The sequence below is a fragment of the Helicoverpa zea genome, chromosome 1, assembly GCF_022581195.2.
Source record: "Helicoverpa zea isolate HzStark_Cry1AcR chromosome 1, ilHelZeax1.1, whole genome shotgun sequence".
NCBI lineage: Eukaryota > Metazoa > Arthropoda > Insecta > Lepidoptera > Noctuidae > Helicoverpa > Helicoverpa zea.
In genome coordinates, this window is record NC_061452.1 from 27,308 (window position 1) to 52,463 (window position 25,156).

The 25,156-nt window shown below is 43.4% G+C and overlaps 2 protein-coding genes and 1 long non-coding RNA gene across 7 annotated transcripts; 1 reads left to right on the forward strand and 2 right to left on the reverse strand.

Annotated features, from left to right (window-relative positions):
- Positions 1–593: 593 nt before the first annotated feature.
- Positions 594–4,420, reverse strand: LOC124631328. 2 transcript variants are annotated; one of them, XR_006984499.1, is made up of 2 exons: positions 4,401–4,420; positions 594–979 (listed from the first exon to the last, which is right to left on the reverse strand). It is a non-coding gene; the product is annotated as an uncharacterized LOC124631328 (long non-coding RNA). The 2 variants fall into 2 exon arrangements; XR_006984498.1 differs by lacking the exon at positions 4,401–4,420 and adding an exon at positions 2,133–2,149.
- A 446-nt stretch (positions 4,421–4,866) lies between these two features.
- LOC124633312 (DNA repair protein complementing XP-A cells homolog) lies at positions 4,867–22,325 on the forward strand. 4 transcript variants are annotated; one of them, XM_047168509.1, is made up of 4 exons: positions 4,867–5,669; positions 20,207–20,403; positions 20,469–20,657; positions 20,732–22,325. In XM_047168509.1, the coding sequence occupies exons 2-4, from the start codon at positions 20,210–20,212 to the stop codon at positions 21,159–21,161; spliced, it is 813 nt and encodes a 270-aa protein (XP_047024465.1). In that variant the 5' UTR covers positions 4,867–5,669; positions 20,207–20,209; the 3' UTR covers positions 21,162–22,325. The 4 variants fall into 4 exon arrangements, with proteins under 4 accessions (XP_047024465.1, XP_047024459.1, XP_047024449.1 ...); XM_047168503.1 differs by lacking the exon at positions 4,867–5,669 and adding an exon at positions 18,686–19,400 and having other exon boundaries at positions 20,205–20,403; XM_047168493.1 differs by lacking the exon at positions 4,867–5,669 and adding an exon at positions 18,698–19,395.
- LOC124633337 (zinc finger protein 706-like) lies at positions 21,976–24,820 on the reverse strand. The gene is made up of 3 exons (XM_047168528.1): positions 24,599–24,820; positions 23,202–23,354; positions 21,976–22,197 (listed from the first exon to the last, which is right to left on the reverse strand). The coding sequence occupies exons 2-3, from the start codon at positions 23,343–23,345 to the stop codon at positions 22,108–22,110; spliced, it is 234 nt and encodes a 77-aa protein (XP_047024484.1). The 5' UTR covers positions 23,346–23,354; positions 24,599–24,820; the 3' UTR covers positions 21,976–22,107.
- Between the last annotated feature and the right edge of the window lie 336 nt (positions 24,821–25,156).

A 25,156-nucleotide genomic window follows, 5' to 3' on the forward strand; every position in this document is an offset into this window, starting at 1 on the left:
GCTTCCAGTAGCACTATCAGCAGCAGGGGCCTGGTCGCCTACCCCTGCGCGTCCGTCGGTCGCCAATTTCACACTCACAGGCCCGGATACCTGTGAGCGCCGGTTGTCAGCCGGGTCACATGACATAGAATCGGTGCTTCCAGTAGCCACATCCGCTACAGGGGCCTGGTCGCCTACCCCTGCGCGTCCTTCGGTAACCAATTTAACACTCGCAGGCCCGGATACCTGCGAGCGCCGGGCGTCAGCCGGATCGCAAGACAAGACACACTCTATATCTGACATTTCCATTTACGATATGGGTGGTACACACATCGCTTCCCCAAGGCGATGCGGCCACTCTTTTTGGGAGGGTATTTAGTCCCCCCGAGGCCAGCGGATGCCTCCGGTGCAGGATACACCGCCCGCTGCTCGGTATCTACAACTAGGACACTAACCTAAGACTAAACCTAATATATTTTTGTATTTTTTGTTATTTTGTAATTTTCTCTTTGGTTTTTTTTTTTTTTTTTTTTTTTTTTTTTTTTTTTTTTTTTTTTTTTTTTTTTTTTTAACTTACGGCTAACTTAAAACTAACTTAACCTACTTGGCACCGTGGCTCAGCACCTCGCCACGGATGCCCCAATACCGCAGGTTGAGGAGCAACCTGCGGCCTTCCCCACCTCGGTCACCACGACGAGCACGCCGCGGAGACCCGTAGACCGCGGACTGTACAACGGCCCGCGATCTACCCCACCTCGCTCCCTAGTCGTGCACTCTGCTGCTGCAGAGTGCAGATAGGGAGCCCTCGGGAGCGACTCCTCCGCTCCTGTCGAAATTAGCCACGGACAGCAATCTCCTCTATCCCACCCCCCGCGAAGAGATTATTGTCCGTGCCCAGGGTGCACCGGCCCGGTGACTGCTCTTCCCTTAGGACGTGTCCACAGGGACCAGCAGTTGCCGAGCACACGGGGAGGTTTTCTGACAGGCACCCCAACCTAACCTTTTTTTTTTTTTTTTTTTTTCTCGGGGGGAAATCCTCATGGACTTCCTCCGCCTGGGGAGAGGCGGAGGGGTGTGCCGGACTCTTACCGGCTAAAACCCCCCTGTGTCCTCCTTACACGTGGGCGCGGGGCCGCGGGAATCCAAATTCTTCCGCAGCCCCGCACTGGTGCTGGCCCGCCTTGCGGGCCTCGCCTCGGGCACGGGGGAGTGAGGTGTTAAACTCCCCCGTGCAACGCCTCAGAGGCGCGCGTCGACACCCGCGCGCGCCTCCGCCTCGGGTCCGTTGAATAGGGGGCGGGGACTTCCCCAAGTCCTTCGCCCCTGGACCCGTTCATGGGGGGCGGAAGAGGGCGTTGTCTGCCCTCCTCCGGCGCCCGGAGCGCCTGCTGCGGGCGGGATCGGCAGTTGAAATCTCCCTCTCCCGTTCCGCAGCTTCCTTCTGCGACATCACGTCCTCGCAGAAGGACACCACTGCGTCCCACGACTCTGCGCTGCCGACCATCTTCCGTACCACGGCCGGCAGCGACAGATCGCCTCCTACTTCATTTGTGAGGACACGGCGCTGCTCCTCCCAAGCAACACACTGAACGAACGTGTGTTGCGCCGTGTCCTCCCCGCCATGGACGCAGTGGTGGCACCGAGCGTCCGGCTCCCTGCCTATGCGACACAGGTACTTGCCGAAGCAGCCGTGCCCCGACAGCACCTGCGTCACCCTGAACGACAGGGAGCCGTGCCTTCTCCCGAGCCAGTCGTCGAGCACTGGCCGGATCGCCTCGACGGTGGCGAGGCCGGCGGTAGGGCGCAGAAGCCTCTGCCGCCATTCCGCCACCAAGACCTGACGGAGCTCTGCTCGGCGCTGCGCTATCTGCCGCTGCACCGGCCTCGAGTCCCGTGCCCGCTCTTCCTCGCGCCACCGATACAGCGACGCGAGTACTTTAGCCTCTAGGTCCCAGGGCGGGGATCCGGCCAGGACGCAAGCCGCCTCGTAGGAAATCGTGCGATACCCGCGGACGACTCTGACGGCCATCGCCCTCTGCGGTCTGCGCAGAATGGCTAGAGTGCTGGCCGCCAGGTCCATCGCCCACACAGGGGCCCCATATAGGGCCATGGACCGCACGATTCCCACGTACAACCGCCTACAGGAACCTAACCTAACCTAACCTAACCGTGCTTAAGCGCATTGACAAGGAACTACTCGAGGAAGCTGCTTTAGTCCAGTCCTGGATTTGGGATTCGATGGACGGCCCCATCGACGCCGACGGGGTGGCGCTGCGGTTTCGCGGGGCGATGACGCAGATCTGCGATGCTTCCATGCCCCGTGCCCACCAACAGTCCCCAAGGCGACAGGATTACTGGTGGACTGACGAAATCGCGCGGCTACGTATCGAGTGCGTTGCGGCTCGCCGCGAGTACACGCGATACCGAAGACGACATCGAAGGAATCCCGTCGAGGAAGACGCGCTGCATGAGGTGTACCGCGCGTCCAAGGAGACTCTGTGGCTGGCCATCGGCGACTCTAAGTCGCGTGCCAGGGAGGAGCTGGGGTCCCTAGTCCGGGACCCGTGGGGGCGCCCCTCCTGATGGGTACGCGGCAAGCAACGGCCCTGGGCGCCTCCACTGGTACAAAGTATGCAACCCCAGTTGCTAGAGGCGGTGGTATCGGCCCTCTTCCCTGAGAGAGCGGAACACGTTCCCCCAGCGATGGCATCGCCCCCAGCCACAGGTTTTTCAGAAGAGGAGAACACCGATGTTTCCGAGGAGACGCAAACAGAGACGAGGGCGGCCGTGTCGCGACTCCGGGCTAAGAACACAGCACCGGGACCCGACGGAGTTCCTGGTCGAGCTCTCGTCCCGGCCCTGAAGGAGCTGGAGCCCCAGCTGAGGGGGCTCTTCACGGCTTGTCTCGAGCAGGGTCAGTTTCCCAATATGTGGAAGGAGGGGAGGCTGGTGCTGCTCAGGAAGGAGGGGCGCCCCGCGGACTCGCCGTCCGCGTATCGGCCCATAGTGCTGCTCGACGAGGCGGGAAAACTCTTTGAGCGCATCATAGCAGATCGCCTCGTCAGCCACTTGTGCAGAGAGGGGCTGGATCTGGACGACAATCAATTCGGTTTTCGTCGGGGGCGCTCCACCATAGACGCCATCATGCGCGTGAGGTTCCTGGCGGAGGAGACGGTGTCCCGGGGTGGGGTGGTGCTGGCGGTGTCTTTAGACATCTCCAACGCATTTAACACCCTTCCCTGGAGTTGCATTCGGGAGGCTCTCAAATACCATCGAGTTCCTCCTACGTGGGAATCGTGCGGTCCATGGCCCTATATGGGGCCCCCGTGTGGGCGATGGACATGACGGCCGGCACGCTCGCCATCTTGCGCAAACCGCAGAGGGCGATTGCCGTCAGAGTCATCCGAGGGTACCACACGATTTCCTACGAGGCGGTTTGTGTCCTGGCCGGATCCCCGCCCTGAGACCTAGAGGCGAAAGTGCTCGCGTTATTATACCGATGGCGCGAGGAAGAACGGGTACGGGGCTCGAGGCCGGTGCAGCGGGAGATCGAGCTGCGCCGAGAGGAGCTCCGTCGAGTCCTAGTGGCGGAATGGTGGCAAAGGCTGATGCGCTCTACCACCGGCCCTGCTACTGTCGAGGCGATCCGGCCTGTACTCGACGACTGGCTCGGGAGAGGGCACATCGCTCCCTGTCATTCAGCCTGAATGACAGGGAGCTGACCCTGAATGATTCAGGGTGACGCAGGTACTGTCGGGGTATGGGTGCTTCGGCAAGTTCCTGTGTCGCTTAGACAGGGAGCCAGACGCTCGGTGTAAACTGTCACCACTGCTTCCATTGCGGGGAGGACACGGCGCAACACACGCTCGCTGAGTGTGTAGCTTGGGAGGAGCAGCGCCGTGTCCTCACAAACGAAATCAGAGACGATCTGTCGCTGCCGGCTGTGGTGCGGAGAATGGTCGGCAATGCAGAGTCGTGGGACGCGGTGGTTTCTTTTTGCGAGGAAGTGATGTCGCAGAAGGAATCTGCGGAACGGGAGAGGGAGATTTTGACTCTCTTCCCCGGTCGCAGAAGGCGCACCGGGTGCAGGAGAAGGGCGGACAACGCCCTCTTCCGCCCCCCATGAATGGGTTCAAGGGCGAGGGACTTGGGGAAGTTCCCGCCCATACTCAGTGGACCCGAGGCAGTGGCACACGCGTGTATCGGCGCGTGCCCCTGAGGCGATGCACGGGGTAGGCGAACACCTCACTACCCTGTGCAAGAGACGAGGCCCGTGCGAGGGCTAACACTAGTGTGTAACCCACGCACACGTGCAAGGAGGCCACAAGGGGGTTTTAGCCGGTAAGAGTCCGGCATACCCCTCCGCCTCTCCCCAGGCGAAGGAAGTCCATGAGGATTTCCCCCTCCCAAAAAAAAAAAACCTAACCTAACCTAATTTTTCGCTCGCTTAGCATGCATGACTGCACATTTGTCCACACCGAATTCAATCCTTTTTTTATTACCTGATGCAACTACTGAAATCAGTGATCTTCAGTAGCTTAATCAGCTGCAATTCTGTGGTGGCAAACAGTTTCAAATCATCCATATAAAGCAAATGGGATATAACCTGACCCCCTCTCCGCAAAGGATAGCCCAGTCCCGACCAGGTCCCTTCAATTTGTCTACATCCTGGATAGTGACGAACCGTTCTCCATTGCTGCATACATGACGCTAGAAAGGCGCGTAGAGTTGTATTTATTTTATACAACTCTAGTACCCTCTTAAGCCATGTATGGGGGACCGAGTCGTAGGCCTTCTAATAGTCTATCCAACATGTCGACAAATTCTATTGGGATCGTTGAACCTGTTGGCTGATGACCATATCAGTGAGGAGCAGCTCCTTAGTAGTGTGGTGTGGTCTATGATCACGTAGTGATTAGTTAGTATTGATAATGTTAAGATAAGTAGACGATAGGAATGCCTCGTACAGAATAAGATATTTAATAAGATAGTAATTAGTTAAGATAAGCACGTAGCTTTTCCTTTGTATAAATAGCGTAGTATATTCAATAAAGGTGTGCACTTCTTAGTTGGTACTGGTTGCCTTGACTATACCTAGACATGTAGTTCTGTTGTTTTATTAACACGTCTACCCTCATCAACACCTAAGGACCCTGCCTGTCGGAAGGTTGGCAAGCCCAACATCACATGGCGACCCTGCCATTTGAACGGACCCTGCCATTTGAACGGACCCTGCCATTTGAACGGACCCTGCCAATTGAACGGACCCTGCCATTTGAACGGACCCTGCCATTTGAACGGACCCTGCCATTTGAACGGACCCTGCCATTTGAACGGACCCTGCCATTCGAACGGATCTTGTGATTCGAGCAGACCCTGCGAGACCCTGCGAGAGCGGTTGGACAATATCGAAACGCCATGGGAAGCACGACGTCCAAAGAAGAAGTAATAGTAGCCCAGACGGCAGCAGGAGGATCAAATGTCGCGACGGTGACGAAGGAACAATTAGCAACGACCAACACGGTGCTGTTTTTTATAGCCACTTGTTTTGCGCTTTTGATCATTGGCGTGGTATTTTGGTTATACAGAAGATGTCACCAGAACTGGATTGAAGAGAAAATACGACAGAGGGAGATGCAAAAAGTAGTGCAGACGGCCTAAGGAGCATACGAGCGACAGGAAGATCTGAAGTAAGTGTTTAAAAATGTACTAAGTGTTGTGACAATGTTGTGGTTTATTGTGAATTAGAGACAATAAGTTTTGTTCAAATGGAAGTAGAGTTAACAACGTTATTTTTACAGTTAAAATTGTTAAGAGAAGCTATTGTTAAATTAGGTCCCAGTAGGCGACAGGGACAAAACTTTGATAAAAAGATAAGTGAAGCAAAAGCCCTTTATAGTAAATTTAAATGTATAATTGAAGGAACGAGCAAAGAAAAATGTTCAGAGGAATTAGTGCAATTAGTGAGTAACATAGAAAGTTTGTACAAAAATACTATTAAGTTTGAGAGCGAGGTCAGTAACGAACAGAAAATGGTGGCAGAAAAGTTTTCGTTGAAAACGGCGGTTAGCTTACTACCGAAAATGAATGGAGATGAACAAATTACTCAAGATTTAATTGATGCTATAGGATTATATAGTTCTATGTTAGAAGGGACCGATAGTGTTCTTTTGATTAAGTTTGTGCTAACTACACGGCTTACCCAGGGTGCTAGGATTCGGTTGTCACCTACTTACGCGTCGGTAGACAGTCTTTTGGCAGATATGAAGAAACATCTTCTTACGGTAAAATCTGACGTTGCAATACAAGCTAAGTTAACACGCACTAGGCAAGATAATAAATCAATTGCAGACTTTGGAGCAGAAATAGAAAGGCTGATGACTGATTTGACTATTTCTCAGGCGGGAGAAGATTCGGAAGCTTATAAAATATTACAACCATTTAACGAAAAATATGCAATTAGGAAGTTTGCAGACGGTCTTCGTAATCAACGTCTTGGTACGATCATTACGGCACGGAATTTAACATCCTTAAAAGATGCTATTAGGGTAGCAGAGGACGAGAATTGTGCTTCATCGTCACAAGTCATGACGTACCAACGCTGGCCCTCAAGGAGTAGTTTTTCTACATTCAATAGAGGTCGTGGAGATAGTGTTAGGAGACATTCTGTAAGAAATTCGTACACGCAGAGTACGCGCAAAAATGTCAACATGGGGCATAACGGTGGAATGCGCGGTCGCAGCAATAATGCTTATCGAGGACGGCAGACTCAGCAAGGTAGAAGGCGTGTAGCATACTTTTCGCACGTGCGGAGCGATAATGATTCATTGTCAATGTCACGAAGTAGCAAAGGTGGACAGTTGAATGAAACGCAGTTTTTTCGAGTCTAAGCATATTTTAGCTTACGATAGTATTAACTGGGTTAATTTAGTAATAAATAGTATACATAGCGAATGGTTAATAGATACGGGTGCGTCGATATCAGCCGTAAAAAATATTTTTTTAAGGGATAACGCTTTGAACTGTAAGATAGTTAAGGATGAGTTAGTGATTAATGGTGTAGGAGGTAGTTTACGAGCTATAGGTTATGTACATTTAAAGTTAGAACACAGACAGTGTTCATTCGTGCATAAGTTTTATATATTTGATGATTTGCCTTGTAAGTCAGTTGGCATATTGGGACAGGATTTCTTGCAGAAGTATGGAGGTATTATAGATTTTTCGACGAACAGATTGACTCTTAAAAATCATGCTAGACAGTTGGTTTCGATGCCACTAAGGACCTATGATTTCTTATTAACTATACCTCCGCGTTGTGAAGTAGTAAGGTATTTTCCTGTTAATAGAGCAGAAGATTGTGTAGTGATTAGGAAAGAATTACGCAAAGGAGTTTTTTTAGCTAGTGTGATGGCTAGGCCTAGGAATGGGATGATACCCATTAGAATTTTAAATACAACCTCTGAGGAAGTTATGTGTAGCATGTCGAATGTAGAAGTTTTCCCATTAAGTAATTTCGATTGTTGTAATTTTGTAAAACCTGAAAAGGACGTTGAGCGTGTAAAAAAAATATTTTCTTTACTTAAACTTGACTATTTGAGGTCCGAGGAGAGGTTGTCAGTTGAGCAAATATGCGCGAAATATCCAGATATTTTCCATATTCCAGGAGATAAATTAGCTATCACGAATGTATATAAGCAGTCGATACGATTAAAAGACAATGTTACTCCAGTTTATAGGAAACAGTATAGGATACCGTATATGCAGAAAAAGGAAGTTGATAGACAGGTACAGGAGATGCTAGAGAATGGTATTATTGAAGAATCAGTTAGTGAGTGGTCTAGTCCTGTATTGATAGTTCCTAAAAAAGCGGATCGTAGTGGTGAGAAAAAATGGCGTGTAGTGATAGATTACAGACAGTTGAATGAAAAAATTCAGGACGATAAATTTCCATTACCGAATATAAATGAAATCTTGGATTCGATGTCAGGAGCTGTTTACTTTAGTCATTGTGATTTATCTCAATCGTATTATCAGTGTAGTTTAGATGAAGATAGTCGGAAGTATACGGCTTTTACTACGGATAAAGGTCAGTATCAAATGTGCAGGTTACCTATGGGATTAAAAATAAGTCCAAGTGCGTTTAGCAGGTTAATGACTGTAGCCATGTCTGGATTGAATTATGACAAATGTCTGGTATATTTAGATGACCTTGTAGTGTTCGGAAGGAATTTAGAAGAGCATAATCGGAACCTTATGTCAGTTTTTTCTCGACTAAGAGAAGTAAATCTTAAACTTAATCCAACAAAGTATGAATTTTTGAAAAAACAAATACTTTATTTAGGGCACGTAATTTCATCAGAAGGTATTTCACCAGATCCAGAAAAGGTCATAGTAATTAAAAATTATCCGCGTCCAACAAATAGTGAGGAAGTCAAGCGTTTTGTAGCATTTGCAAATTATTATAGGAAATTCATTCCTAACTTTGCTAGAATAGTTATTCCAATGACTAAGTTGTGTAAAAAGAATATGGTGTTTCAGTGGACCGAACAATGTGAGGAATCATTTTTATTATTAAAACAAGCATTGATGAATCCTCCAGTATTAGATTATCCAAATTTTTCTGATAAAAATACTTTTATATTGCAGACAGACAGTTCAGGTTTTGCTATAGGTAGTGTCTTGTGCAATGGGAATGGAAAACCTGTTGCATATGCTAGTAGATCTTTGAATAAGAGTGAGTTAAACTATCCTATAATAGAGAAAGAATTGCTGGCTATAGTTTGGTCAGTTAAGTATTTTAGACCATATTTATATGGGAGAAAGTTCGTTGTAAAAACTGATCACAAACCACTTTTGTATTTGTTTAACATGACAGATCCTTCCAGTAGGTTGACTAAATTTCGATTGTGTTTAGAAGAATACGACTTTGAGGTCGAATATGTGAAAGGGAAGGAAAATGTATTAGCCGATGCTTTATCCAGAATAGTTATTTCAAGTGAAGAGTTAAAGAGCATGCATGAAAAAACTATATCTGTAATGACCAGAGCACAGTGCAAACAGTTAAAAAACTCGGATATTCGTAAGACAGACTCTGCGGTTAATAGGACTGATCACCCTAGGATCGTAGAAGTTCTTAAAAAACAAGGAAATGATATAGAAGTACTTCAGGTAGGTGTAGATAAGTGGGAAAAGTTGTTACGTAACAAGAAGAATGATTGTAAGACGATTGTAGGGACACTCACGTATACACCTATGTAAATGCATGTGCATGGCTGTGTGCGTAGGGCGTCGTATCATATTGCTATTCCCTCCTTAAATTAGAATACATATAAGCCAGTCTTCGTATAACGGTGTGCCGGGCCGGAACTTTTGTAAAACCTAACTTTTGTATAATCATTTTGTGTGTCTTGCTTGGAACAATATAATTTACCAGGGGAGTTCTGAACTTTTATTTATCTCTGATATTCATATAGACTCAACCCAAAATTTGCAAAGTCGCGTAATTTAATGTATATGCCAGAAAACTCGAGTATTTATATAAACTATGAATCTTTATCGGCATCATCGCGAGACGAGTTGTCGAAAGACATAGTCACATTTTGTGTGGAAAATGGAATAAAAGAAGTAGTTATTTTAAAAAATTGTTATAACAAAGAGATGATAGAAAAACTGGCAAAATATTTTAAAGAGAATAGTAAATCGATATGTGGAGATTTTAAAGTTTGTGTAGTAACGGGTGTACGAAGAGTGGAAGATATAGATGAAAGAAAGATCGTTATGAATGATTTTCATATTTTACCCACGAGTGGACATGCTGGAATACGTAGGATGGTGAACAATATAAAAAAGTATTATTATTGGCCATCTATAGAAAAAGATATCGGAGAGTATGTGCGGAAATGTGATAAATGTCAGAAACAGAAGTATCAGAAAAATATTAGGGAACCAATGACCATAACAACCACAGCATCATCAGCTTTTGAAAAGATTTATTTAGATGTAGTAGGACCTTTTGATAGGGACGAATATGGGAATGTGTACATATTGACGTTGCAGTGTGAACTTACTAAGTTCGTTGAAGCCTATCCATTAAAAAACAAGTCGGCAAATGAAGTAGCAAGAGTTTTAGCAGAAAATTTTATTTTAAGATATGGAATACCAGAAGGCATTGCGACAGATAGGGGTTCTGAATTTATTTCAAAAGTTATGGTAGAATTATGTAGTATCTTGGGAATCAGGAAAACAACATCAACAGCGTATCATCACGAAAGTATAGGATCGTTAGAAAACGTTCATAAAACTTTAGGTGCATATTTGAGAATACAAACAAATAACAGTACAACATCATGGAGTTCTTGGATTGGATTGGTGTTTTTCATATAATACAACAGTTAATACCGTAACCAAGTATACACCTTATGAATTAGTTTTCGGAAAGATATGCAGATTACCAAGTAATCTACAAGGAGCAAGTGTTGAACCATTGTATAATTTTGATAATTACCCTTTAGAATTTAAGTATCGATTACAAAGAGCTCAAGCTGATGCTAAACTAAATTTAGTAGTTAGTAAAATATTGAGGAAAGAGTGTTATGATAGAAATATAAATCCAATAACTTATAAAGAAGGTGATTTGGTGTTAATTAAAAATGAAACGGGTACCAAATTAGATTGTGTATATGACGGACCGTTTGTGGTTGTCAAGGATGAATCACCAAATGTTGTAATTAAGGATAAGTCGAATGTAGATAAAGTAGTGCATAAAAATAGGACTAAGTTATATTGTAAAAGGTGAAAAAAAAAAGTATGCATTTATTATTTTTTTTTTCCTTTGGAAGGGTGATGTGGTGTGGTCTATGATCACGTAGTGATTAGTTAGTATTGATAATGTTAAGATAAGTAGACGATAGGAATGCCTCGTACAGAATAAGATATTTAATAAGATAGTAATTAGTTAAGATAAGCACGTAGCTTTTCCTTTGTATAAATAGCGTAGTATATTCAATAAAGGTGTGCACTTCTTAGTAGGTACTGGTTGCCTTGACTATACCTAGACATGTAGTTCTGTTGTTTTATTAACACGTCTACCCTCATCAACACCTAAGGACCCTGCCTGTCGGAAGGTTGGCAAGCCCAACATCACAGTAGCACAAAATTTATTGGGTCCCGTACCCCTTCTTACATAAATTTTGAGAAACTGACGTAATTGAATATTTTTCAATATGTGGGTTTATTTTTACGTGCGTCGGGGGTTAAAATTTTTAACCGACGCAAAAACGACAGGGTGTTATAAGTTTGACGTGTCTGTGTGTGTGTATGTGGCATCGTAGCTCCCAAACGGATGATCCGATTATAATGCGGTTTTCTTTGTTTAAAAGGTATGTCAGTCGAGTGTTCTAGCTATGTTTGGTGGAAATCGGTTCAGGTCTTCAAGGTCATCAGCTCGTTTGTTAGGTGTGATAGGAATGTTACACGCTCAGTTTACTTGCAAGCATATGTGGGATCTGAAATTTGAAACACTAATGTCTTCTGGAACCACTGAGCTGGTCTGCTGTTAGTTAGGGCACGAAGATAGGAGACGTAACCCTGAACTGCCTTTTAGTAAACCCATCGAGTTTGGGCTCGTTGAATTTGTCTTGGCGAGTTCTCTTCATGTTTCTAATTGACGAGAACCTGATGCTGGAAATTGAATGTGGCGGATGAAACCCTGGAATGCCGGAATTAAACCGATAAACCGATTTATATTTTTGCTGAAAATCTAGAATGACCAAAGGTTAATCTTTATTGTTTCTCAATCTGTCCAATTCTCCCAGAGCCAGTTTGTCATGAGGATTGTTAAACAGCTTCCTTTGGCCGAGATCGCATATAGCGACCCTATCTTAAAATAAAAGAAATTAAATGAAAGAAGGTAAAATTAAGGAGCTCCCTCAAAAAGCACGAAATAAAATTAAATTATAAATTTAAAAAAACCCCGACCCAAAAAAAGTATACCTACGCAATTATTGTGACAAAAAGTTAAAAACGCTAAAACCCTATAAAAAGCAAAAAATAACTTTTAACACTACGTAAGTACCAAAGCATGCCAGCTAAACTAAATTTTGACGTGTCGAGGGACCGCTTTTTACCTTCAAAAATACTTACCTACATAAATCAAATGATACTAACTAATTACAACAATCGTATAAAAAACACATATATAATGTAGCAGTATACAGGGTTATTGGTAACACACTAGCAACCTTGCAGGACTGTATTACTAACATCATAAACTACAACTTTTGTTCTATGACTTTTTATAAAACATAATACATTTGCCAAAAACAAACCTACAAGATTTCATTGATCTATCTAACACATTTCAACTCTATTTTGCTATAGTGATAAAGGACAATGCTATTCTTTGTATGGAAGTTGGGCTCAAGAGTTGCCCACAGTAACTGCATAGTGTATTATAGGCTTATAATAGGTCCCAGACCGAAATATTTCGAAATCTATCCCAGGAGTCCTGAGAAAAACTGGTTTGACTCTTATTCAATATTACGAAAAATATGCTTACGAACTCTTAACTTTTCCACTTTTATTACCTTAATTGAAATGCATTATAATATTAATCGACAAATACGAGGTATTGAACGAGATTTTTTTTTTTACCGACTTCAAAAAATGGAGGAGTTTTTCAGTTCGTTTGTATTCTTTTTACGTAAGTACGTGCATAACTCCGTCGTTTACCAACCGATTTAAACAATCATTTTATTGTTTGAAAGGATTTACTTTCCAAATGGTTCCTTTGTTATTCGGTTCAGGGTCTGGTGATAGAAACCTTAAAACAATAGGGAACTCTCGGAAAAATTGTTAGCGCATATCGAATAAAAACTTGTCATTCGGGTATATGTCTCCAACACCAAAAAACAGTGGAGGTTAAGACCAGACCTGACGATGGAGACGACAGCGAGACGAGGGAACTCCTCAACGGCATCTATTTACTACCTCGTGTTCGAGCTTATTTTATTCGTCTTGATAAGATTTTTCCATTGCCATTACGGATATTAGTTGCATGGTGCTACACGAACTTAGGACTGATTGTGGTAGATAGAGACTGAAAAGCAAGAGAAACAACAGTTACCTTTCCTTTAAACGTCTATTTCTGTTTTTTTTTTCTTTTTTTTTATCCTGTTAACAGTGAAAGCACTAACTATCTGAATGTTAAGAAAAGAGGTTGTTAGGTTTGTGGCTACTTAAAATGGCTTGCTAACAATGGCTGGCTAACATTAGAACCGGTTTTTCTCGGGACCTCTGGGACCGATTACAAAAATATTTGGATTCCGTCTTGAGTGAAGTAAAGAACCTATTTTAACCATTCCCACTACTGGGCAAATGGCTTCGGCTTTGTAAAGTGACTGTTCAAGTTGAACATTAGAACCGGTTTTTCTCGGGACCTCTGGGACCGATTTCCAAAATATTTGGATTTCGTATTAACAGTGAAGTAAAGAACCTATTTTAACCATTCTCACTACCGGGCAAATGGCTTGGGCTTTATATAAAGTGACTGTTCAAGTTTAACATTAGAACCGGTTTTTCTCGGGGCCTCTGGGACCGATTTTCAAAATATTTGGATTTCGTGATAACAGTGAAGTAAAGAACCTATTCTAGCCATTCCCACTACTGGGCAAATGGCTTGGGCTTTATAAAGTGACTGTTCAAGTTTAACATTTGAACCGGTTTTTCTCGGGACCTCTAGGACCGATTTCCAAAATATTTGGATTTCGTGTCAACAGTGCAGTAAAGAACCTATTTCGACCACTTTCACTGCTGGGCAAATGGCTCAGGCTTTGTTAAGTGACTATCTATGGAGAACATTTGAATCGGTTTATCTCGGGACCTCTGGGACCGATTTCCAAAATATTTGGATTTCGTATTAACAGTGAAGTAAAGAACCTATTCTAACCATTCCCACTATTGGGCAAATGGCTTGGGCTTTAGAAAGTGACTTTTCAAGTTTAACATTAGAACCGGTTTTTCTCGGGACCTCTGGGACCGATTTCCAAAATATTTGGACTTCGTGTAAACAGTGAAGTAAAAAACCTATTCTAACCATTCCCACTTCTGGGCAAATGGCTTGGGCTTCATAAAGTGACTATCTATGGAGAACATTTGAACCGGTTGTTTTCGGGACCTCTGGGACCGATTTCAAAAATATTTGGATTTCGTGTTCAGGGTGCACTATGGAACCAGCTGGAACTACTTCCACTGCTGGGCAAACTTAGAGCCCAGACCCTGGCATTGTCCTTTGCACGCCCCCACCATTTCTTCACCAACTAATGGCCCGATCGAAACCAGTCGAGCGATTAGTCGACCTTAGAGTGTGTGGACGAGTCGAGATTATCACACATTACAATGAATTCGTTTGGCGTAGAGGGTTTGTACTTTTAGAATGAATGCAAGATCTTTTACCTACCCACGCCTCCCGGGCACTATTCTCGTACCTAGTCATACTTTTGAATTGGTAACAAGTCAAATAAAAAAAAATCGTTTTCTTCACGTACTGTGTGCCTCGGTGGACGACCACTATCCTTGATGGCATGCCAGAATTGCCCGTAATCTCGTAACCGCTGTGTGGCGGCAAGCATTGCTACTCAGCGAGGTATAGGGATGTTTGGGAATCGTATGGCGTATTGGCGACAGGCTTCCGAAACATTGTCATCACACCTAGCAAGCATTCGCACCATTTCCGTGTACTCGACATTTGAATATCGATACGCCATACTGTAAAGATAATTTACGTTCGCACAACCGAATTTCGCTACAAGAACACGTATGAAGCGACGCGGGCGCATAAAAACGACTGACGGCCGCTCGTAAATAGGTCAAGTTCAAACGCTCCCCCGCCGCCGCCCGAGCCCCGCTCCCCGCCGCTGTCTTTTGTACTGATGATGATGATGTCCTCCTAGCCGATTATCGGCTACGGCGGCTGTTCTCATGTAAGGAGATTAGCCAACTACGCAGGACATATTATAGTGCACGAGCATTTGCGCAGACACAGGTGCACTCACTATTCCTTAACTCTCATAGCCCGATGGGACGGTAATCCGACACGACCGGAGAGAGATCAGGCGCAGGACCGACATTTACGTGCTCTCCGATGCACGGGTGTATCAATCACCAGCTTCCAGGCTCCGGGCTGCTTTGTGAAAGTCTTCTAAAACCCACAAAGCGATTTCGGCCCGACTCGGGAATCGAACCCGAGACCTCGTGCTTAGCAGCCGCACTTGCGACAGCTAGACCAACGAGGCAGTTCTTTTGTACTACTGTTTACCTAACTAGCGCTTTCTTTTGCTTCCCACAGACTTCGTAAATTTTAGAGCGTACACTTGAAATATTTTAATTTTTGTGTGAAAATTTTGATGAACTAAAATCTGAGAATTATTAAAAGTCGTAGAACAAAAGTTTTAGTTTATGATATTAGTGATACGGTCCCGAGAGGTTGCCAGTGTGTTACCTATAACCTTGTATAATTACTTCTAACGTTGGGCTAATGAATTAGAGCGGTCCCCCGACTCGTATTCAGTAATGTCTGACTCGGGTTGAGTCAGACATTACTGTGTATTAATGTGGCTATAAGTAGAACCGAGGATCAAATTCCTACTTAAGTCTGCGCAAAAGAACAAATCACTTCTGCAATGAAACCTTTAGTGGCAGAAAAGTGATAAATATATCTTTTATACAGTTCCGTTAAAAAGTCTACAATTAGAGTCTTTGTGCAGTTCTAACGCGTACATCAGCGGCAATAGAAACTTTTTAGCAGCTTTAATCTTTAACATAATTGTTTGAACTCTCTTTTAAAGATGTAGGCGACACATGGGTTGTAGAATGATCTCTTGTAAAACCTAGGGTGACATTTGGTTCAGTTTCTGCTGCCCTTAGTGATATTTACAGCTATGAGCAGCTGCGGAAGCAATAGTAGAACTTAAAGATACTTTCTGAACCCCTAAAGCACTACTGTACAGCTAACAGTTGCAAAATAGGCTGCTATTTCCACTAGTGTGCTAGTTGGGAGGTCACATTTATTTATTTATTTAGCACAAAATACAACTATCATTACAGGAGAACCTAATGCAATAGTGTATTGACAATTTTACAGATACTTAATCTAAACTACACACTTAAAATTAAACATTAATTATATTAGAGCAGGTACAGTACACTAATCTTGTGAATTCATTCAGAGTACAATTAAATATATCAATTTGTCCCGATTCCGACATAGCATTGAGCGTGCGCAGTGCACGCGTCAGGGGCGCGCACTGTAGGAGGTTGGTGCGCGCGCGCGGCACCGCCAGCAGCGCCGGCCGCCGCCGCCGCGCCGTGTACGCGTCCGGGACACATAACTGAATAATTTCTAAAATCCTCGGACTATGTATTTTGCCACGAAGTACTTTAAATAAATAAGTGGCGACAGCTACATCCCTCCTCACCTCAATAACACATAAGGGAGAATATGAGGGAGTACATAAGGGAGTTCATAAGTGAATACATAAAACGGTACATAAGGGAGAATATGAAGGAGAACGTGAGGGAGTACATATAAGGGACTACATAAGTGAGTACAAAAGGGAGAACATGAGAGAGTGCATATGGAAGTACATAGGGTATACAATAAGAGAGTGCATAAGGGTATTTATAAGGGACTTCATAAGGGAGTACATAAGATCAAGATACAGAAGTACAGAAGATGCATGGAAACACTACGAAATTACAAGAACAAAAACACAGTGTATATTAGCTTTATCCCATCTACCGTAATTTCAATCGATTATATTATTTACGTATTTAATGTCAAACTCCTGAAATTTTGCGCGGATGCAAATCAACAGTTTGTTTATTACATTTATCACTGAATAGCGCTCACCGAGACGCTTCTTTTGCCACCACTCTGGTTTCGATATCTTTTACGTCAAAAAATCACACGTGATTTCGGGGCAGGTAAACTTTGCCTCAAGGTAATATTTTACCTATCGCGTTTTTGATGAATTTTGTCTCGAGATAGCTTACAGTTGATAGTACTGGTAGTCCTTCTTCTGCCAAAAAAACTCACACTCGTTCCGGGGAGAGTCATCGCAAATATTTAAGATAAGGTAATTAGTCATTGACATCATGGACGAATTTATAGCTTTGACAAGGGGGGTACAAAAAAAAGTTTTTGCTTCAATTCTATCTTTTATTTATTAACCGCAGTCGCAGGTTCCTATTCTCTCCTTTTGTTAAGATATTTAATGGAAAAACACGAATGCGCGAGCGGAGCGAGCGCGAAGTATTATTTTATAACTCAAAACAAAAATTACCTACATAAAATGTGACCCATATTTACATAACTGTCTGTCGGATGGCGATGCGCGAGCGAAGCGAGCGTGATTTCTATGCATGTTTAGAAATGCCCGTTGTAGCTAAGTGCTAAGTACTTGTCACTATTCACAAATACTATCATAATCAGCGTGTTCTATCTCCGTACTATCTGCTTCAGTCGGCTCGTTTTTTGAGTATAAGTGCGCAGTCCTGGGGCCCGATTCTCCTAATTTAATATTTTCAAAATCGAATAGAAATCGAATCGCAATATGATCGCAATAGCAGTTTTAACCATATCGTGCATTCTGCTACTAATAAAAGACCAATCGTATTCGATTGACATTTGATTGGTGTGCGATTGGTCTGCTATTTTGGTAATTTTGGTCTATACGGTAGTTTGCTGTACAATCATTTTGCAATCGTAAATCATTTGCAGACAAAATGATTCATTATTGAATCACAGAAAAGGATAAAAACGTTTATTTCAAAGAAAAAATAGCGGAATGCCACATACGTTTCAATCGTAATCGAGTCGGGATTGGATCGCAGTCGAATCGAGTCGAACGTCAATCGAATGTTGCTTAAGTAAAATTAGGAGAATCGGGCCCCTGATATAGTGGTGATAGATCGATTAGCGCGCCGCGCGATGATAATCGAAGTCGCCGTTCCGCATGACGAGAACCTCGTGAAAGCTGAGAAAGAGAAACAAATAAAGTATCTTGACTTAGCGCACGAGGTTGTCGCCATGTGGGATGTCGACACGGCTGTTATCGTGCCGATTGTCGTTACGGCCAATGTTCTAATAGCCAAGAGCGTCGACCAACACCTCAGGGGCCCGATTCTCCTAAGTTAATAATGTCAAAATCGAATAGAAAACGAATCGCAATATGATCGCAATAGCAGTTTTAACCATATCGGTCATTCTGCTACTAATAAAAGACCAATCGTATTCGATTGACATTTGATTGGTGTGCGATTGGTCTGCTATTTTGGTAATTTTGGTCTATACGGTAGTTTGCTGTACAATCATTTTGCAATCGTAAATCATTTGCAGACAAAACGATTCATTATTGAATGATAGAAAAGGATAAAAATGTTTATTTCAAAGAAAAATAGCGGAATGCCACATACGCTTCAATCGTAATCGAGTCGGGATTGGATCTCAGTCGAATCGAGTCGAACGTAAATCGTATGGCGCTTAAGTATAATTAGGAGAATCGGGCCCCAGGAGGCTCTCGTTGGGCGGCTGGATCAAGGGACTGATTCAGAAGGCATTACTCCTTGATACGGCGCGTTTTGTGAGGAGGTTTCTGTCTCTGGGACCCTAACCACCGGTACCTTAGACCCTGTGCCTGATATCGGTGGCCATCTTGCCATCTACTATGGCCGGGTTATACCCGCCATCTTGAAAAAGTGTCATTCTTCGTTTATATTTTGGCTCACGGTTCGGTGAATAGGGTATAGATAGTAAAAATAGTGATGGATTGCTACATTACCGCTACATTACCACCACCGACTCAAAAATACGTAATGAAATAAATGAATAATAATTTAGGAATAGAAACGTAACTTTTGACTCAAGGGCCCTGGAAACACTAGTCAGTAATGTCATATGTATGTCATGCATGTCACATGTCACCTGATGTCACTCTCGACACTCATTCCTCCATCCAAAAATGAGTCCTGTCACACTGGTCAAATTCAAATCAAGCAAGTTAAAACTTGTTGAAAACTCTTTCCATAATAACAGCTAACTACCTACCTATATAGGGAAAAGCTTAGTATAATTATACTTAATATCTCAGATCTTAATATATAGTATTTTGTAGAATCTGTTTCCACCAGTGGATATCAAACGCATCAATAAACGTAGCGTAGCACATCTCCGGTGAAAAAAGGCCTTTTATGTGCCTACTTACTATTCACAAGTTCAAAATATCATGATTTTATACTTACTCATCTCAAATTTTTCCAATATTCCATTGTGACAACTATTATTATTGTAGTTGGCAAAATAACTACCTACCTATTCTAAGCTGTCGGGCTAATAGTGTTTATGGATGTCTGATGTCTAAGGTATAGTAACAATATTTACTTTTTTAAATGTGTAACCACAGGGTACTTTGTAATAACTTTGTGCTGTTGTATTGTAAAGAGCATTATTTGCAATGTTTTTGTAAGTTTGCTAACTCCTTTCTTGGCAGGTGGATAGTCAAAAGTCAAATATAATAAATGAAACATTTTTATGTTTGCCTAGAGGCTCCATCAGCTAGTCTTCTCGAGTAACATATTTGTGTATTTCATACCTGTACTTCATGTGTTTTTTGTGAAAAAAGTCTTGGTGGCCTAGTGGGCAAGGAACCAACCTCTCGAGTATGAGGGTGCGAGTTCGATTCCAGGTCAGGCAAGTACCAATGCAATTTTTTTAAGTTTGTATGTACTAAGTACATCTTAGACACCAATGACTGTGTTTCAGATGGCACGTTGAACTGTAGGTCCCAGCTGTCATTGAACATTCTTGGCAGTCATTAATGGTAGTCAGAAGCCAGTAAATGTGACACCAGTCTAACCAAGGGGTATTGGGTTGCCCGGATAATTGGGTTGAGGGGGTCAGATAGGGCAGTCGCTCCATGTAAAGCTCTGGTACTCGGCTACATTCCGGTTAGACTGGAAGCTGATTCCAACATACTTGGGAAAAAAGGCTCGGAAGATGATGAATGTAACTTGTCATCGACATAAAAACCTAAAAAAAAAAACTAAATCTGGAACTGGTATTATCTTTATAAATTTCAATTATATTACTTATTGTAATCAACAAAAATTGATGCAGCATAGTGTCCTTATTGTAAGGATGTGCTAAGATTGTAGCATAATACTATTCATTCAGGTCATGGCGCCGGATACCACGAAGGACGAACTACTCCATACAGAACAGGAGGAAGCAGCAGCCGCCGCCGCGGCACAGGCAGAGCTGTCGGCGGCACAGGCCGAGCTGTCGGCGGCGCAGCGCGCGCGCATCGAGCGCAACCGCCTCAAGGCGCGAGCTCTGCGCGACGCGCGCCTCGTGCAGCGCCCCCCCACCACGTGAGCACTCCCGGCGCCCGCCCGCGCTCGCTCTCCCGCACTCGCTCACCCGCTCTCTCGCGCAGGCTCGCCGCGCCCGACAGCGGCGGCGGCTTCCTGCCCGACGCCGACGAGCCCGAGCCGCCGCGCGCCCTACCGCCGCCGGCGCCCATCGCGGACCCGGCGGAGCAGCCGCGGTGCCTCGACTGCGACCGCCTCTTCCCGCAGTCCTACTTATTCGACACGTTCGGGTACAACGTGTGCGACGAGTGCAGGTCGGTAGGACTCGGCGTCGCGAACGCTCCCTCGTAACCCTGCCACCGATTCACTGACCGTCGTGTCGGCACAGAGACGACGAGGGCGAACACGCGCTCATCACGCGCACCGAGGCCAAGACCGCGTATCTGCTGAAGGACTGCGACCTGGACCTGCGGCCGCCGGCGCTGCGCTGCGTGCGGCGGCGCAACCCGCACGCGCGGCGCGGCGACATGCGCCTGTACGTGCGCGCGCAGGTGGCGGCGCGGGCTCGCGAGGCGTGGGGCTCGGAGGCGGGGCTGGAGGCGGAGCGCGCGCGGCGGGCGGAGGCGAAGGCGCGGGCGACGCAGACGGCGACGGCGCGGCGACTGCGCGCGCTGCGCATGGACGTGCGCTCGAGTCTGTTCGCGGGCGCGCGCGCCGCGCACGAGCACGAGTTCGGCGCCGAGCAGTACGACGCGGACGCCGACTTGTACTCGCGAGCCTGCGCTTGCGGACACGTCGAGACCTACGAAAAAATGTAACAGTCGCACCGGAATAATTTTTATACATTTATGTCACGGCTAATGACCTCCAGAGGCCTGCGTCCTGTTCAATTTAGGTACATAATACTTTTACCAGTCTAAGATTTGCTATCGTAAAACCGCAACCGCGGCAGGTGCTAGAGACGCGAGTATCTCGCTCCTCCGGATCGACATGGTTCGTCACCGAGGCCGTATGGAAATTCAATAGCAGTTTCGATTCAACACATGAGTGTTCATGAATATGGCTAATAATAAATGTGTGAAGTGCTCTTAGATAGGGTGTTTTTCTATTTCTTTTTTTGACGCAGTCGAGTTCCTTCTTTTTAATTAATTGATTAGAATTATAATACAATATATTTCGAACGGTTTTGATATTCTTTTCATTACCTAGATATTTATTTATGATATGTTTTTCATTATTGCTAATCTGGTGTGTTATTTATGATAATATTGATATTGAAATAAATTTCATCAATATCGCCTATTTCAAAGTAATCGGCCTTTGCGGGCTCTTATGAAACGTTACACTAGTTAGTTGCACGATTTCAAAAAGTTGGTCTCATCTCTCACTCTTCTAAAAAGGTAATGTAATATGTTCAAAAGGACTTAAGGCGTTACGTAAAATTAGCACAATCGAGCCTCTCTAGCCTGGCCGTAAGCGTCTATGGCGTTTGTTGTCGATTCTCTTTCATAACCAACTGTTTGAAATCGTGCTTGTGCTTCTGTATGCGTTCTTCAATGGCCTTTATTCTGTGCTCTGGACCCATTATTGAAGCTCTGTTGAAATTGTTCGGTACAAAAGAAAAATTATTTGTTCAAGTGCTCATTCCATTTAGTTCATAAAAAAACATAGCTTCAAACATAATGAAATAAACAAATGCAGTTTCAATACCAAGATATTTTTACAATTCTTAAAAGTTAAATAAACGTTAAATCTACACAAGTGTTAGATAGCTTTCAAGTCTTCTGGAAGATCGTTTTTGGGATGCTTGTTTTCAAAATGTTGTTTGTAGGTCTTAGGGTCTGGCATCTGCGCCTGAAACAAGTTTTATTTTGTAATTTGTGGTACTTTTATCCTACAATAATACTTACATAATAATAATGGTGATACATTTGGATGCCTTTTTTAAAAACGGTTATTATAAACTCCATTAACAAATTAAACCATTTTTTTTTAACGTTCATATAAAATGCACACACATCCACACTCACAATAAACTACTGTATAATTCTCCAACTTTAAGCTGTCTTGTATTCCATTTTGTTTAGATTATTAAAATGAACCACCTGTATAACACAGAATGCTAATAAAGCATTGAGTATTAAACAAAGTAGGTACATAGTGGTAGTAAACTATGTTTGAAAGAATGTACAACCCGTGCCAATAAAGAATGGGATTAGAAATCGCGACAGCTGTATTTACCTCTCGCTCATGTGCTATAGTGTATGAGTGAGAGGTAAATACAGCTGTCGCGATTTCTAATCCCATTCTTTATCGGCACGGGTAGTATGTTAGTTACTTTTTCACCTTAAAATTACTGAGGAGATTTTGATGAAACTTTATTTATTTATTTACAAGGCACACCAACAACTTATTTACAATTGCTTTCACAGATATAAGTTTACAATTGTTAGTCCTGTGTAAATAAGTCAGTTACAAGTAACTTATCAATAATATAGCTTATTCAAAGTGTTTTTTACTTTGTGGCTTAGAAACAGCCATATGGATTGATCATAAGGTTAAGGCAACGCTCGGTGCAGGTGGTCCACGGAAGGCACGTCAAATTGGTAGGTCCCTGAGGTGTCATCTGAATAGCTTTGAAGTTTGTTATGGGAAGTAGTGTTAGCACCCACATGGTTCTAGTTAACCGACCATGTGACAAGTTGTCAAAATATTATCATTGTTCTTAGATCACCCCTCAAATAATTTTGCAATGAAACTGCCATCCCTTCCCAATATTTAACGCTTATTGGCTTTTGGACACACAGTAAGCACAAAATAAAATCATGCACGGAATAAAAAGGCAAGTAGGTAGTTACCTTACAAACAACACACACGTGGACAAGAGCTTTCTGTGCAGCTTTCTTCTGGTCATTGGCACTGTGGCCCTGCTGTTTCTTTAGTTTGGACTGTTTCTCTGCAGCTTTTGCTTGTGATTGAAGTTTTTGCTGCCCACGTGCCATCCTCCAATTCTGAGCAGAGTACAATGAACATTTTTCAATGTGGGATTATCACACAATGTGCAAATAACAAAAAAAAAAGAAAAAACAATGCGTCACGGTTGATTTTGGCCATGGCGGCTGTTCTCATTTAAGGAGATCAGCCAGCTGCGCAGGACATATTATAGTGCACAAGCATTTTCGCAGACACAGGTGCACTCCCTATTCCTTCACTCTCATAACCCAATAGGATGGCAAACTGACACAACCGGAAAGAGATCAGGTGCAGGACCAACATTTACGTGCTCTCCGATGCACGGGTGAATCAATCACCAACTTCCAGACTAGGGGCGGCTTTGTGAAAGTTTTAAGAAAACCCACAAAACGATTTTGGCCTGACTTGGGAATCAAACCCAGAGGCCTCGAGCACAGCAGCCGTGCTAGCGTCCGCTAGACCAACAAGGCAGTAAATAACTAAATCATTTGCAAATCACATCACTAGAATTACAACCATTCCCAATATTCTATCCATTCATTTGCTTGCTGTACATACACTGTTGACATTAGCCCTATACAAGTAATGACAAATTCCTATCTTTAGCAAGAAAAACAACAAATAGATAGAATACTGGGCTGCGTACAAGCCAATACAGGTCCATTTGTTGACAAGCACAAAATACATTATTTTTTTAATTTTCTAAGATCAAAATAAAATACCATAAATGCTGATATTGAAGTTGTGCAGTAAATAATGTTGAGCATTGAGTTATGAAAGCAGTAAATATTTACTCACACAAGAAAGTCTCTCAACAGATGTTTTTAAATTTTGGCTTTACTAAAATCACTTAATTGCCTATTTACCTTCTGTTCCATAGTATGGTTAGTAATGAAACTTAAGTTTATAAGCAAAATAATCCTTTAAAAAACACAGATAATTGATTAAACCTGCTCCAAACTGATTAGTAGGACTTCAGTTCACTTAGCTACTGTGTGCTACACATGTTAAAAATAATATAAAAAACGATAATTCCCTAAGACGACCCACTGACCGAATTTTGACTTTCCATAATATTCTCTAGCACATCGCAAATAATTCAAACGCCAGACATGCATGAGCGATATAGGTTACTAGTCTCAATAATACAAAAAAACTTTCATAGCAAATTCAACTTGCGCTAGGTAGTCCGACACTATCTTTCATGACATAGTTACAATTTTTGGTCCGAAAAAGCTTAAGTATCAAGGATGAAAAGCACCATACTGAAGCGTATGCTCACCTTAAATACTTTCTATTCAATCCCAACGTTATAGTGTCTTCACCAAAGAAGTAGATATAGTCGTTAAAATAAGCACCAATGTCAACAAATATACACAAACGAACTGAAAAACTATAAAATGCCGACAGAGATGCTGGATGGATGGATGAAGTAATGGATTGGCTGAAAATTTACTGTTTGTCGTTTGATGAAATGATGAGGCTGACCACAAGGCTGACTGACTGACTGATTAAAAAATGAACACACAGACAAAATATGAGAGGTGATATCGTCACTATTCAACGATAACCTGTCGCACCGTAATGTAAGTCTGCTGCGTGCATAGATGTAGTATAAATAATATCCAGCCCAGCTGCGTGTTTGTTAAGCTGGAAACAGATTCTCGGACGCGTCTGACAGCAGAGACTTAAATTGAAATTAAAAGCAGCTGTCTGAAAATCCACTTAATAAAAAATATCCTAATCAATCAACTGTAAATCAACGTCGCTCTCATCAAAGGATATCATTTATTTATTTATTTAGCAAAGGAACACCAACTTCTTCTGTGTACAAATTAAC

Bases quoted from the DNA above. Each gene is read 5' to 3' on its own strand.
- LOC124633337 (XM_047168528.1), bottom strand. From the start codon at position 23,345: ATGGCACGTGGGCAGCAAAAACTTCAATCACAAGCAAAAGCTGCAGAG. The intron at 22,198-23,201 runs GTAACTACCTAC...AACTTGTTTCAG, and splicing joins ACGTGTGTGTTGTTTGTAAG to GCGCAGATGCCAGACCCTAA.
- LOC124633312 (XM_047168493.1), top strand. The intron at 20,404-20,468 runs GTGAGCACTCCC...TCTCTCGCGCAG, and splicing joins GTGCAGCGCCCCCCCACCAC to GCTCGCCGCGCCCGACAGCG. The intron at 20,658-20,731 runs GTCGGTAGGACT...GTGTCGGCACAG, and splicing joins AACGTGTGCGACGAGTGCAG to AGACGACGAGGGCGAACACG.